At 44.3% G+C, this 16,276-nt stretch overlaps 1 protein-coding gene across 1 annotated transcript in view; it reads left to right on the top strand.

Moving 5' to 3' along the window:
- Positions 1 to 16,264, top strand: part of LOC112068468 (disintegrin and metalloproteinase domain-containing protein 10) — a 43,369-nt gene extending 27,105 nt beyond the window's left edge. Inside the window, exons 12-15 of the mRNA XM_070438169.1 lie at positions 1 to 16; positions 12,855 to 13,075; positions 13,790 to 13,916; positions 14,376 to 16,264. The exon at positions 1 to 16 is cut by the window's left edge and continues 129 nt beyond it. Coding sequence (XP_070294270.1) covers positions 1 to 16; positions 12,855 to 13,075; positions 13,790 to 13,916; positions 14,376 to 14,608 — 597 coding nt within the window. The 3' untranslated portion in view covers positions 14,609 to 16,264. The remainder of the gene's footprint in view (positions 17 to 12,854; positions 13,076 to 13,789; positions 13,917 to 14,375) is intronic.
- The last annotated feature ends 12 nt before the right edge of the window (positions 16,265 to 16,276 follow it).

Here is a 16,276-nt window from a genome sequence, read left to right as displayed (position 1 = left end):
CTCTGTAGCGAGAAGAGTGAGTCCTGCTTGTTGGTGTGTGTGATGTGTGCTGGTTGTGTGTGGATAGTGTGTGTGTGTGTGTGGGTGTGTGTGTGGTGTGTGTTGGTGGTGTGTGTGTGGTGTGTATGTGTGTTGTGTGTGTGTGTGTGTGTGTGTGTTGCGCCTCAGGTAACTTACCTCAAGAGTGTGAGGACTACTTTTAACCGGATCCGACGTTTTAGGGCATATTTCAGGTCAGTATATGTCCTGACGTTAACATTACACATGTTTAGGGGCGTATTTCAGTGGTATTATGTCCTGACGTTAAACTACTTAAACTATGTTTTAGGGGCGTATTTCAGTGTATTATGTCCTGACGTTAACATTAACAGTGTTAGGGGCTATATCAGTAGTATTAATCCTTTTCAGCAGGGTTGCAAAATTCTAGATACTTTCCCAAAGTTGCTTGCGTTTTTCAGATTCCAGTTGGAGCATCCCAGTGAGCATTCCCATTGGGCATTTCCCAGTTGGAGTATTCCCGTTGGAGCATTCCCAGTTGCCCAGTATTCCCAGTTGGAGCTTCCCAGTTGGAGCCATGTATCCAGTTGGAGATTCCCAGTTGGAGCATTCCCGTGAGGAGTTGGGCATTCCCAGTTGGAGCATTCCCAGTTGGGGTATTCCCAGTTGACTATCCCAGTGTGAGATTCCCAGTTGGCAGTGGAGATTCCAGTTGGAGTTCCAGTAGGAGTATTCCCGTGAGTATTCCCAGGAGTATTCCCAGTTGCAGGATTCCCAGTTGGAGTATTCCAGTTGGGTATTCCCAGTGGAGTATTCCAGTGGAGATTCCCAGTTGGAGCTTCCCGTGGAGCTCCGGAGTTCCCAGTTGGAGCATTCCCAGTTGCGAACCAGTTGCAGATTCCAGTTGGAGTATCTCCAGTTGCAGTCCCATTGGAGCATCCAGTTGGAGCTTCCCGGTTGGAACATTCCCTCGTGATTCTGGGAATACTCAATCCAGGTTTTCGAAAAACCAAGTACTTTTCTGGAATTTTTCAGCCTTACTTTTACCACTTGTATACAAACATTGTATACAACTACATTGTATGACAACTACATTGTATGACAAGGTTTTTAAAGGGCTTTGGGATTATTTATGTTAATGAATAGTTAGAGCTCGGATCGTAAACTGTAAAGGTTGCCGGATCGAATCCCTGAGCTGACAAGTAAAATCTGTCGTTCTGCCCAGAACAAGGCATTTAACCCCCACTTGTGGGAGGGCAGAACGACCAGATTTTACACATCCAGTCAGCTCAGGGGTTTCGATCCGGCAACCTTTACAGTTACTGATCCGACCGCCCTTCTTATACACAACTAAAACATAAGATATATTATAACTAAGGCCGTCATTGTAAATAAGAATTGTCTAACTGACTTGGCCAAGTTAACTAAAGAGTAAATAAAGTGATAAATAAAGGTAAATAAGATCTAGTGCAAAAGATATAGTGGATGTCTAAATGCAGTGAACCCCAACCACCGCAGCAAGTACAGCTCAGAGAAGAAAAACTGGCCCAGTTCTTCAATTAAGAAAATCACCACGCTGCCCGCATGTGTATTTCATTCCGCCAATTCTGTTGCAAAACGGAACGATACGGGAGACCTACCTAAAATTGTCCAATAGAAACTTCTAGTTTTAGTTAACAAACTGTTTGGCAGATTGAGATGTACCCGAGATAGATATTCTTGCCATTGGTCATTAAAGGGGCAATACCCAACATTTTCTCGTGTTTCAGGGAATACAGCATGTAATATGCCGGTTTGCAATGCTAGTCAAAACTAGGAACTCGGGAACATGTTCGACTTAACTAGTTGTTAGATTATAAACTGAAACCAGAATCTGGCCTTACATGAGACGTTGAATATGGGCGGATCTCCTATTAAGCCGGGAAGTTAGCTTTCAATTTGCTATTCACCAGCTTATTCAAGCTTAATAATGTCAAATGTTAGGTAGCCTTACTATCAAAACAATGGAGTTTCATTGAACAACTATCATCATTACGCCGTCTACCCGGTAATCCAAAAAGGCGTCTAAATACAAAGTTGGAACCATGTGTTTTATGTTATTTGATACCATTTCACTCAACCCTTACCACGAGCCTGTCCTCCCCATTAAGGGTGCCACCAACCTCCTCTGTAGTACCACTGTTGTAGGTGATATAAAACAAATGTTGCGCAACGATAAAAATAACGAGATGCCTCATTTTCTCTGTCCCGTTTCAAACAATACGATGGGGAGTCGGTGTTCAAACCGGCAGTAACTGGGATGAATGCTTTGCGGCTTATTGTTGTACAGGATTATGGCGTTAGTCAGTTGAAACCTCTCGCAATTTGCCTCTTCCTTCGCCGGATAATCAATGACCTTTCGATGAACCGACCTGTGCTTGGCAGTAATGAAATGGAGGAGTTGGATTGTGTTGAATGTGCACTTGGTTCAAAAAACATTACTTGCATGTAACTTTTTACTTAGACCCTTTTGGAGTTAAATACCGAGCGTGATGGAAATAATGACAAGTTGCTCAGTGAAACTCCCTTCTTGTTTCGGTGGAAGTACGGAATGTATTTTGACATTATTGTGCTTAAAAAGCTGTGGTGAGTGGCAAGTTGAATGTTGTGCTTCCTTGGGCTGAAAGGGGAAATCTCTATAAAACCCAGATTCGGCTTCAGTTATACACATGCTGCGTTCAACCATGGTTAAGCAAGTTGAAATTCAGAGGTGGTTCCTAGTTCCCCGACGGACAGCACCTGTGTACGCGCATGACCACCTGGGTCCTGCCTATTCAGAACTATGAGCATCTAGCAAGACCCCTCCTTGACTTCCAATTGTCGTTAGTCTATTATAGAACAGGTACCAAATGTCTGCAACCCACTTTTAAATTACTTTTTCCCGAGCTCTCTCACATTTCGTAAACACACAACAATATGGGCCATACAGAATGACAAGGGTCGGATGCGGTGGAGTAACCGTAGAGGTTATAACATTTTGGGCAAATGCCTTACTGACTGAAATAACAATGATTGATAAAGAATAACAAATAGGCATACTGCTGTTACGCGATAAGGTATTCCGATCCCCTTTGCTATGTACTAAAAATGAGCTACAAAGTGCATCCTGTTTCCGATTCTTAATCACCCTTGAGATGTCCCGAAGACCTGATGGACTCCACCTGTGGTAAATTCAATTGAATGGACCAGTAGATTCGGAAAGGCAGCACATGCTTTCTATATAAGGTCGCCATACGATGGTACGTAGAAGTTGACCAGTGCAGGTGTTCGAGCAAAAAAAAACAAGCCATGACTTACGGGTCCCGAAAAGAATGTCCTTAGAATCTATAGTGTAGTTGATAGGTACGTTAGGCCTTACTTGACTGACTGACTTTAGATGCGACCGGTAGTAACGAAGCAAGCATAGGGATTGTGATCGGGCACTAGACTCTTAGCTGAAAGCCTGAAGGGGAGTGCCGAGATAGTGGTAGCAAGCTACTACAGGAACCAAACAATTTCTTGCAGCACGAAGTGTTGGAAGTCCCTGATTGGAAAGAACACAGTGGGCCTTCCACTCAGTTCTATTAATAATGGACTTAAAGAGTTCTGATCGGAACTCACTAAGACTCTCCTAGACGGCCATCCGACCACTGAAGCAGTGCGAGGAGTGAGGGTAACGGAAGAGGGCCGGTCAGTGAGGTGACTCAGACCCGCATTGAGTCCCAGCGCAGGCTGAGTTCTGTCCACAGGAAACTCTTGGAGCTCTGTCCAGAGTCTCCGGTGGATGGTGGGAGGATACGGAGTAGAACCTCTACCGTACCAGAAGAAAAACCATCTCGCAGAACCACCAACAGGCATTTTGTTTTTCGAGGGGGTGTGGGGTGTTGGGGTGTAGAGTGGCCAGAAGGAAGCACTCCTCAAAAAGGCAGGCGATGACCAGCGCGCTCTGCGGTTTGCCAAAAGGCACCTAAAGGACTCTCAGACCATGAGAAACAAGATATCTGTCTGGGATATAACAGCATAGGGATACCGTTTAGAACTCTTGGGCTTACTGCGAAGCAAAGTGTCACCTGGATCTGCGGTGGAGATGGAAGAACTCTGGGGCACCATATCCGCCTATAGGGTAAGTGTCTACCGACCACAATCATTGTGCTGCAGATAGTGGTTTATTTCGTAGTCACCTAGGCACCGAAAAGAATGCTGAGTGGAGACCAGTCAGTGATCGATAAGTGAAGGGAAAGTTACGTAGAATGACACCGAGCAACAGTACAGAGATCCTTGATGACTTACCGGAGATCCTGAGCACTCTGTGGAGCAGGTATATCAGGCTGGCTGAGGGTAGGAGTATCTACCTGTGGTCCTTAACAAGGACACAACAAGATCACTTAAGCACACAGCCACAATATAGCACAAAACCAGTGCATAGGGAATACGAAGATAGTACGTCGGACAGTCTCTCTTGTCCTTGAGTGGCCCAGGCGAGAGCCGGACTTGAAACTGATCGAACAACTCTTGAGAGACTCTGATAAATTACTGCCTGCAGCGACGCTCTCCATCCAAACCTGAACAGAGGTCTTGAGAGGATCTGCAGGAGAAGAATGGGAGAAAACTCCCCAAAATACAGGCTGTGCCAAGCATTAACCCAAGAGACTTGAGGCTGTTAATCGCCTTTGCCCAAAAGGTGCTTCAAGCAAGTCTGAAGCAAAAGGTCTGTATAAACTTTATACTAAATTGTTGATATTTAAGGTATTATACATTTGCCAAAAAACATTTCTCAAAAACCTGTTTTTGCTTTGCATTATGTGGTATTGTGTGTAGATTGAGGGGAAAAAAAACAATTTTAAATTCGATTTTAGAATAAGGCTGTAACGTTAACAAAATGTAAAAAAGTAAAGGGTCTGAATTACTTTTTCCGAAGCACTGTTATATGCATAGGCCTATTTATGGCAAAATACCTACCACATTTTTATTTATTTGCAAACATCCCTATTTTTTGAGATTAACTTTGAGAATCTGTTAAATGGCCTATAAAAATACTAAGGCCTTATAATAGAAAAAGAGCCCAGTGTATGCATGTGTTATGAATCAATCTTCTTACATACAATATCTAAAACATTCCATTTGAAACATGTAGCCTATTATTCCAAAAAAACATGCGTTTTTGCTCGAGACCATTCCGGTTTCACATGGGGGGTGTACACGCCTCTTTTTTCATTAGTAATTTCATTCGCTAGACTTTCCCATTTTGTAACAATGTAATCAGTATCTCGTTATAATGTTGCCCTCTGCCGGTTTGATCCTTATTAGGTGTTTTTGGCAACAATGGCTTGCAATGTTGAAATTACAATCTCCATAAATGCATCTGTTCAGTCGATAAGGAAGTTCAATACAAGACCAATAATCTTTGCTATCTGGGATCTTGGGAGCGTCCCTAACCTCATTTGAAGTTGAATGTTAAAATTGGTAAGGTTAAGGTTGTGGACGTCGCATAGAGCTAGATATAGGACTCATCTTGTATATCTGCTTGCCTTGTTATATGACAGCTTCATAGGTAGTACCAAGCAAGTATGAAGTCTAATACGAGTGCGCGTTTCAACAGCGGGTAATTATGGTTTCAAATTGTGTGTTTCCACCATTTTCATTTTTCCAATAGGGACTTTCAGAAACACTTTTAAATAAGGGCTGTGTCTCATGTAGGCTTACCCTGGCGTGACGTTTTGATAACCGTGTAAATCTCTTTTAGGGGCAATGTGACTAATCAATATATTTGCCTGTATTTTTACCCCCCAAAATGAAACGCCAATTAGCTGTTATGACCGCTAGGTTTTATGACACCGCCACCGTTTGGCGCTCTATAGAGGCTACAAACCCATAAAGGATTGTCACCCCCAGTTGACTACTAAAATGGTGAAGCCCTCAATGCGTGGCAGGTAGCCTCGTTGGTTAGAGCGTTGGTGTCCAAGTAACCAAAAGATTGCTAAGATTGAATCCCTGAGCTGGACAATTTAAAAAACTCTGTTCGTACCTCCTCCTAGGAAGAAATGGTGCTTCCCATGGCCTCTATCATTGCTCTATGGGGACTCGATATTTTTGGATAGGCACCAGAAGAAAGCAGACCCCAAATCGTGGCGCGAACATCTGTCTCCAGTACCAACAGCAATGGCGTATTTTTTCTTGTTTCGCACACCAAGCAATAGGAGTTTGTATGGAGAGAGTCGACTTTTGGTCAACAACAACAAAAATGAATGGCGTTACTTCCATATGGGTTGAGGTTTATTTTGATTGAATGAATGTAAAGAATACTTAATTTGTTTTGTTAGAGTGTACTGTATAGGTTAGGGACATGTGAGCAATTACAGCAACGTTGAGAAAAATCCTTTATATCGGAGATGCCATTTGGGGTATTCTTGACATGAGGGCTAGTAGCAAAGCCACTCACTCCAGTTTCCATGTATGGTTGGCTTTATTGGCATGGGAAACAGAATGATTTACATTGCCAAAGCAAGTGAAATAAATAAACAAAAGTGAAATAATACACATTTACATAAAACATTTACACTCACAATAAGTTCCCAAAAAATAAAGACTGTAGATCTCTCTCCATTGAAACAGGCGGTTTGACGTCAACAACCCTTTTTCGAATATTCAAAAAAGAATTAACAATAATGAGATGTGTTCCACCAATCAAAAAAAAGGTTACTGTGGGAAACTAGACAGCCCCGAGGGTGCCGTGGACAAACGGCTCATTGTTAGGCGGAGAGAATGTATCTTTGTCAGTATATCCACAATCTTTCTTTTATTAGCACTTACCACAGAAACAAGGGGGTTTGTTCAAACCGTATTTAAACCTGAGCGCGCTGGGCGTGCAAGCTTTTCGTAGATCTTACTGATCTTCTTGAACTAATATTACATTGAGCGCGACTCAATGTAAGATTAAGGCAAGCGCGCCCAAATCTTCGAGTTCTGACAGATTTGAACAGACCAACACAGTCATAGCCACTGCGCGGCAAAGGCACAAACAAAAACATGTGGTGTTGCAGCTTTGAACAACTGGTGCGTATAAGGGTTTATTTTTGACATTTTAATGGCATTACGAGTGGGGCTAGGTGAGTTTGGTAATGTTTGTAAGTAGACTGATTAATACCCAAAGCTGGTTTATTCATGTTGGCATGAATTACTGCTAGCATAGCTTGCTAGCCATATTACATAGTATATTTGTGCTGCCCGTTTTTTAGCTTCAATGTAATTTCCCTCACCTGCATGTTTTGGTGTTGACCAGAATGAATTAATAAGCTAGCTAACGTTACATGTTTTTTAATTTTCTGGGTCCTGTGTGGTTGTTGAAACCGTTCAGTTTCAAAGGGTAGTTTTTAAAAAAAAACTATTCCTTTTAACTCCCTAGCTACTGTAACGTTTTAGTTGCCTGGAAACCCAACGTTGAATTGCATTGAAGTCTACGTCAGGGGCAGAAATCAAATACCATTTTGATTGGTCTTCATACACATGTTTAGCAAGATGTTATTGGGTGTTTCCTTGCCTCCAACAGTGCAGCAATTTGCTAACAATACACATAATTGTCTGTACTGTGGATTGGATGTATAGACATTATGGACCGTGTGTGGATAGAATATAAACCGTTAGTAACGTTCGTTATCTGGAAAAAAAAGGGGGGAAAAAAACGGGGGTGGGGTCAGAATAATTATATGTACAGCAATAGTGAATAGGATGGACTAGAAAACAGTAGTATACATATGAAATGGGTAAAACAGTATTTAAACAAAGTGACAAGTGTTTCCATATTTAATTATTTTTCCTTATAACTAAGATGTAAATATGGTTGTTTGCTGGAAGCTGTTGCCGTAGTGATAACCATTTATACCTGTGCAGGCATCTTAAGGTGTTAGAATGAATGCGTTTGAATCAGTAAGGTTTACTCTCACGACCCTCAACAAGCCAGAATTGTTGAATAACATTATAATTTTAATGTACTTCACCGTTGTCCTTGTGCGAGTTGGTCCTTTTGGTGGTAGTAATGTGATACAATATATTTCCACAGGAAAGTATAATTTTACAAACTTTTCAAACAAGCTGGTGTCACCTGAAGCATTGCGCAGAACCATTTCGCTAAAACAATTGCAAGAGCTCGGCCAAGTATGCCCTCTTGTGCATGATCTAACTTTGCGCATGCTTTCAGGCAATAGAAATCCGAATGCCTTACTAGCGCTTTGAAAAAATTAGTTGGCTATAATAATTCTGGATTTGTTATTATTGAAACCCTTGTTCTTAAACTATCCCAGTTTTGTATCAGATATCAATATTTGTTCCCGTTATTAGTTTACAATTTTTAAACACATTTTGCATAAATGGAATGGATAATGGATAAATGTTCACACCCACTAAGGCAACCTAGTCTATTCTATTTAATCCATAGTTGAAAAAAGACGGTGAATTTAAGGAAAAAAACAGCTCAAAGTGATTTAAAGGTGTGTGCTCGGTATGATTCCCACATTGCTCTCATCCAGCCCCTTATGACATCACTTACGCTGGAGAGTAGAAGAAGACACACTGGCCAAGTTGAGTGACTGGCTGTGGCAGAGGAGAGGGGTCAACATTGGGGCTAACTCAGCCCAGAAGAAGCACTTTCCCCTGAGGGGATGGTCTGGTGTGGTTGCCTGTTCGACGCGGAGCTCCGTAAATCTGAACCGGACCTAGCCTTCTCTCATTGCGTCCTGGGCTTTGCCAGAAACACTTCCTGGCTGTCAAACCGGGTCATACAATAAACGTCCCGGGGGTGAACGCTTTTGAGCCGCCTGGAGCCCAGACTGCCCAAAACTCCTGCTTCCTACGTGGAGTTAGGGGATGCTATCGGCCCTGCACGAGCGCTTCGCAGCCCAGGGATCCGGGGCGGCCGTCGTGGATCTGTTCCAGTACCGCAGGCCTGCTTGGCGGTGTCCAGCAGGGAAACTGGTGAAAGAAAGTATCTGACGTCATCTTGAACAGTCCTGAGCCGCTCCTGACTTTAAGAGACCCGCGCCCACATCCCAGTCCCTCTTCAGTCTCATCACTGAGTAGGGGTCATTAGATGCAGGGATGGGATCATATGGGGGTTAACAACTACATTAATAGAATATGATCTATAATATGGATACAGTCTCTCCTATGTCTGGATTGGATTAGCGTATATTGCATCTTGGTGGCCCAGTATCTATTTGGACAAAACATGTTTCTGTGTCATTGTGCAGTGTCCCAAGTGTCATCCTCACACCAGTCAGTTGTCTGAATGAGAGGTTAACGCTACTTAACCTCATCTATCATATTGTTTATATTTGAACAGGCACAAAGCTGGAGCAGCTCAGGTGGAGGGTTGGCGGTTGTGCGACGGGTAGGTGGCAGCATGCCAGGTGCGTTGTGCGCGACGCACCTGGCCCTGTCCGAGGACCACCCCCTGGGTCATCTTTGGCCAAAGGAACGGAGAGGAGACTGCAGAGGTTCACTGGCACGAAAGGGCAAGAGACCGGAGGGGCAGACAGTTGCTGCGTGTCGGTGAGAGGGTTAAGTTAAAGATAGCGTATCCCACCTGCAGAAAACATAAATAACATGCACTATCACATACCTTTTTTAATTATAGCTACATATCAACCACATTTAACAGCTGTTCTACACACACACCCCCACCGAATTTGTATTCACAGAGATAAAAACACAACACCTCTCAACCCTAAACCTTTACCCCCCCCCCTCCCCAGAAGCTGGCATGTACTTTAAATGGGTCCTATATGAAGTGTAACAGGAACTGGATCCTTCATGGTGTTGATGCCATCAACCCCTCTCTGGACCTTGCACCACTGACAGCTCCGAGAGCACAACCAGCAACTCGACCACCACCAATATAACAATAGATGTACACATAGCACAGGGGTTTCCCAAACTGGACGGTCAGGGGTCCATGGCCAGACTCTCAAAATTATATATCCTGATATTAAAAAAATAAGAAAATGTACCTTTATTTAACTAGGCAAGTCAGTGGGACGTAACAAAATTCTTTATTGTACAATGACGGCCTTACACCAGCCAACCAGACGATGCTTGGGTCAATTGTGCGCGCCCTATGGACTCCAATCACAGTCGGTTGACCAAAAGCCTGGATTCAAACCAGAGAAAGGTCTTTGGAAGTGACGACTTAGCACTGAGATGCAGTGCCTTAGTACCACTGACGCCACTCGGGAGTCCAATGGGGGCCCCCTTGTGTATTTTGTATCACAAGGGGTCCCAAACCAAAATGTATTTGAGGAACCGACATATGCTACAAGCACTAGTGTGAAAACAAGAATAATCAGGAAGCTCTATTCAATTTGGGGAGAGCGTAGCCCTGTCGAGTCTACGATCAAAGCCAGTACATCAAGCATGCACCGACTGTAGTTATATTTACCTGATCAGTGCTATCTGTGTGATGTAATCCTACATTATCTAGATCTCTCCTTTCTCTCGACTCTGCACAGGCCTATGGCTGACATGATTGAGCGAGGAGACCTGGAAAGGTATACTATTTTGTAATGTTACCAAAAGTATCATAGGAAAAAAGATCCAGATTGTTTTTGAATTGTTGCAGTGAATAGCCAGTTATATCCAAAGAATTTTTTCCTGTAGTAAACTGTGCTTATCGTGTCAATCAAACCCAACTCCGACGCGGCAGTTTCCCTTGCATGATTCCCACAAGATACACCCAATGGCCATGGGCCACCCTGCAGAACCCTGGAGAAACCAGGAGCCCATCCCTGGCAAAGAGGATCCCCCACGCCATCCACCTTAAAGTAGTGGTGTGGAGAGATGTACATATTCTGTAAAAGTCTAACTCAAAAAGCCTTAAGTCAAAATGTCACGATCTTAAAATAACAGGTTATTCATTAACTTTTGGTTCAATTAATTAAACAATATGGCTTTTTACTCCTTCACTTATATTCATTATTGTTGAATTTGTTTGCTTAAAGTGTGTTATTTTGTTCTCTAGGCTGTGAACTCTGCTAAAAGACTATCAACAACGAGCACATCTACCCTTCATGTACCTGGCCGGCTACCATTTACAACACAGGGAGGTCCGGGATGCCTTTAGGGGGCCTGGGCCAGGCTGCACATAATGCAGTGAGGGCCGGTTACTGGCAGCTGCCAGCACCCCTATGCATGCTTACACATACTAGTCAGTGGACAGAAAACCTGTCTTAGGTTCTTATTGCAATAAGGGTGAATCCACAAATAACCATAGCTCATTCATTTAAAATACCCTTGCTAGGTGGTTAGATAATGGCTTATGGTAATAAGTTATATTTAAATCTGCAGGGAGCGAGACAAAGCCCCCGTCTCGAGTACCATTGACAAATACATCAGTTGCTGTTTTCACGTTTCTGACCAGTAGAGGCAGGCAGATCCATCGATAGGAAACGATCTACAGTACTTTATCGGTGTTAGTTAGTGTTTGTCGTCTCAATCTGGAAACAAGTTGTCTAAAATTGTGATTTCATTCTAGCTTGAGGTGCCTCGCGCCAGATGTATGTTCCATTATATTGGTTGTGGCTTAGTGTAGATATCTTCCTTTATATAGCTTTGAAAAGGTTCTCGATCTTTTCTCGTTATGATTTAGTGGTGGAGATTCATTAATGCATGCATGTTCTTCCAGGTATTGAATTTGATCGAGAGCTTATAAAACAACTGTCATCAGGACATTGCAATCACAGGAAAAATGCTATACCTCCCAACCATTTCCAGCTGCTGTGGACCTGACATAGTTCTTAGATGGTGGTTGGGACGGTGGTAGGCTTACCACCCTGGGGACCGGGGGTGGCAGTAAACGTCACTTTGCTCGCGCTGTAATACCACCACTGAGTTCTGGGGATCTGGGCCGCCAGGGCTAAAAAAATAGAGCTGGGCGACCGGATCACAGGGAACATCGAGGGGCTGATCCCTCCCGATCTCCCTCTTGTCTACTTCGATCTAGCATGCTGTACTTGACGACTGGCACGCCCAGATGCGATGGATTTATTGGGACGTAGCTTGTAACAGTCAGTGCATTTCCGTCCCCTTTCGCCTCCCTTTCCCTCTGCCTTTCTTCCCGTTTCAACTATTTGTTCTTTAATCTCGGCTCCATCTGTTCTCGCTGTGACGACGACAAAAAGGAACATCTGGTGTGTGATCTACATGAAGACATACACAAAAATCACTCTCTACTCCTTTCACCACGTCCTCGCAGTCCCCTCCTGTTACCGCGTCCTCACAGTCCCCTCCTGTTACCACGTCCTCACGGTCCCCTCCTGTTACCGCGTCCTCGCGGTCCCCTCCTGTTACCACGTCCTCGCGGTCCCCTCCTGTTACCTCGTCCTCGCGGTCCCCTCCTGTTACCTCGTCCTCGCGGTCCCCTCCTGACACCACGTCCTCACAGTCCCCTCCTGACGTTCACGTCGTTTTAGGACTTATATTGGAATTGTATGATGTCCTTTACAGGTTTAGCTACATTCTAGATACTTTCCAAATGTTCCTGGATGTTTCAGAAATACCGGTTGGAGGATTCCCAGTTGGAGGATTCCCAGTTGGAGGATTCCCGGTTGGAGGATTCCCGGTTGGAGGATTCCCAGTTCGAGGATTCCCTCGTGATTTTGGGAATCCTCCAATCAAGGATTTCTGGGGGGAAAAACTGGAAAATTTTCTTGAATTGTTCAACCTTACTTGCCAGCTTATATGATAGCTACATTGTAAGACAATGTTTAAAGCTCTTCGAGAGTCTTTGTGTAATGAATAGCGTTATAAAATATTACATTATTATTGACCCCTGTGATTCTCTCACGTTGCAGTGGATCCCAACACCTGCAGCAGTACAGGTTCAGAGAAGCTGGCCCGGTTCTTCAATAAGAAAGTCACCACGCTGCCCGCGGGGTCTCCCTGCAACGACTTCAAGGGCTACTGTGACGTGTTCATGAGGTGTCGGCTGGTGGACGCAGACGGCCCTCTGGCCAGACTGAAGAAGGCCATCTTCAACCCCGAGCTCTATGAGAACATTGCAGAGTGGATAGTGGTACGTAGCTTACTGACCCGACTCTTCAACCCCGAGCTCTATGAGAACATTGCAGAGTGGATAGTGGTACGTAGCTTACTGACCCGACTCTTCAACCCCGAGCTCTATGAGAACATCTAAAATGAAACGTTACTGACTTGACTCGCATTGTATTTTAATATCATACCACTTTCACACTACTGCGCTGGCCTGGTTCTGTATACACCGTATTGTAAAGGAGATATCAGCACAAGCCTAGTACTGGTCAGGTTGGTGTGAAAAGGTTTTTGGTCAACTGACCTTTTTGGTTTTCAACCGATGTAAAGTGGCACACACTGGCATGCCTTTGGGAACTCTCACGTAAACCGCGAAACCTATTCTAATCTTGTTTTTTTTATTTAATTTTAATTTTATTGTACACTCACCTATAAATGTGACCTGTGGAATGTACATGCCATGTTGACTTGGGAGCACCGGCTCAGATGATACATGAAACGTCACCCGGTTCCATCTGTGTGGCAGTGTTGGTCACAGAAAATAGGTGCTTTGCAATATGGATCAAGATGAGATGGAGGTCATTTAAAACAAAATAAATTATTTGGAAAAGTTTTTGTGCCGCAGAAATGTTTATCCCATTAAGGTGTGACACGTTTTTTTTTTTTAAGTTAGGAACCACTTCAGTAGATGTCACTAGATACCCTTAAATGTAATCTGTGTTTTCCGTTCTAATTCCAGGCTCACTGGTGGGCAGTGTTGTTGATGGGCATCGCTCTGATCATGTTGATGGCTGGCTTCATTAAGATCTGTAGTGTCCACACCCCTTCCAGCAATCCCAAACTGCCCCCACCCAAACCACTACCAGGTGAGTGTCTGTCGTCACCCCCAGCTCTCCCATATTAACCACTACCAGGTGAGTGTCTGTCGTCACCCCCAGCTCTCCCACCCAAACCACTACCAGGTGAGTGTCTGTCGTCACACCCAGCTCTCCCACCCAAACCACTACCAGGTGAGTGTCTGTCGTCACACCCAGCTCTCCCATATTAACCACTACCAGGTGAGTGTCTGTCGTCACACCCAGCTCTCCCATATTAACCACTACCAGGTGAGTGTCTGTCGTCACCCCCAGCTCTCCCATATTAACCACTGGAGATACGAGCCGTCTTTTCAATGGACTTATTGCCTACTTAGTATGGTTTTCCTCTGTGGTTGTTTTGTTGGGGTGCGTTACAAACCTTCAAATGATTTGGGAAGTGGAGCAGACGAGACAAAGAAGAGCTGTTGATAGGTTGTAAACTAATCTGTCTCCCTCCCTCTATACCAGGCACGCTAAAGAGGAGGAGAGCCCAGCAGCACGCCCGGGACGCCCGAGACGCCCAGGTGCACCAGTCCCAGTCCCACCACGGAGGTGGAGATCACGGCCAGCACCACCCAGTCTCCGGAGGCCAGCGGCAGCAGCCCACACGCCAGGCCCAGCCACAGCCCCAGCCTCAGAGGCACCACCGCAGCCAGGGCCAGCCCAGAGAAAACTACCAGATGGGTCAGATGAGACGCTGAGCTGTTGAGACACTGGGGCTTCGGGGGTTGGGACCGCTCGGGGTTGGGACCGCTCGGTCCGCTGCTCCCTCCATCGACTGCTCCTTGCCTTGGCTCCTCCACGTGCCTATCTATGTAACTGGTGGGACTGGGCTTTGAACCGATTTGTGGGATTTTAATCCGGGTCTTCAGGGTGGGAATCTGACGTCYTGACCGTTTAGATCAACAGGATTTTCTTAGCTTTTTTTCTTGATTAGGATCGATGGAATCAAGGGAAAGGGAACCACACTTTAGTTTTTACACGTTTTTTTTTAGGATTTCCTCTTGGTCTAATGGTTAAGGTGTTGGTTGCCACGTGGGAGGACCTGGGTTCGAATCCCACCGGTTTACACCTAACAGTAGGATATAACACTTGCTTCAGTCCTTCCAAAGAACAGCCTTAACTGGTTGTTTACCATCCTCATACCCTCCATCTACAAACAAAACAGAGTTGAGAAAGTGAGAATAAACGGACCCCCCCCCTCCAACGACCACCACTGACGGCTGACCACTTCAGTCTTGTTTTCTGTGGCTCTCGATGTGCAGTGGAATCCACCATCAGTCATTTTGTTTGACCATCCACCATTTTGTCTTTTTTGTGGAGTGGAAGTGACCATCTACCATTTTGTCTTTTTTGTGGAGTGGAAGTGACCATCCACCATTTTTTTTTGTGTGGAGTGGAGTGGAAGTGACCATCCACCATTTTGTCTTTTTTGTGGAGTGGAAGTGACCATCCACCATTTTGTCTTTTTTTGTGGAGTGGAAGTGACCATTGGCCATTTCCAATGCAGTAGGTCTTCGGTCTGCCTCTTTTTCCCACCAAATCTTTCTTTCTTTCAATGGAGTGCCAACGAGTGGAGGAATTGACTGGTTTCATCACGTGTAGCTTTACTACCTTCGGTCATGTTTTTTTCTTTCGATTTGTAAAGTACCTCCTCTTGAGTGAGAACACCCGTGTGATCCGTGGCTCCTGGTTGGTTGAAATGTTTTGTCAGCCATAGTAGCCAGGAAGTGAAGTGAAAAACACTCGGAGGAGATTTGCTGTACTTATGACTACAACACACCGTTTCAAACATAACTGGGAAAAGAGACGGAGCTCTTCTCTTGGTTTCTCCATGTAGACTGACTGTCTTCTGCATGTGATTGTACAGATTTCAGTGTAACATAAGTGAAAAAAACTAAACTATTTCTTCTACTGTAAATGTACGTATGATTCTTTACTGTTTTTTTGGTTAGTACTGTACTCTCAGGACAGTAACACAAATGAAGATATCTGGAATAGTAAATGGTGAGTTCTGTGGACTGGACACTGTAGTTGGAAATTGACAGCATTTCACCAATCAAGTTCTTCTTTTTCTGCAGTGATGGAATCATATGGATGGAATTCTCTATGGCGTTGTGTTTAGGGTCTGGTTGCTAGATGCTAGGGTCCAAGGATTGAACAAAAGGGTCACCACCATTTCCCACTACTTCTCACCTTTGACCTTTTGTGACGTTCAAGATCTCCCTCATCTCATCTGGTAACAACTTGTTCTGGCCCTGTCATGATGTAACAACTTGTTCTGATCACGTCATGATGTAATGACTTGTTCTGACCACGTCATGATGTAATGACTTGTTCTGATCACGTCATGATGACATCATGATTAA

The sequence above is a fragment of the Salvelinus sp. IW2-2015 genome, unplaced genomic scaffold (genome assembly GCF_002910315.2).
Source record: "Salvelinus sp. IW2-2015 unplaced genomic scaffold, ASM291031v2 Un_scaffold537, whole genome shotgun sequence".
NCBI classification, from domain to species: domain Eukaryota; kingdom Metazoa; phylum Chordata; class Actinopteri; order Salmoniformes; family Salmonidae; genus Salvelinus; species Salvelinus sp. IW2-2015.
Note: the sequence above shows the minus strand (reverse complement) of the source record. Positions and strands in the feature narration are given on the sequence as shown.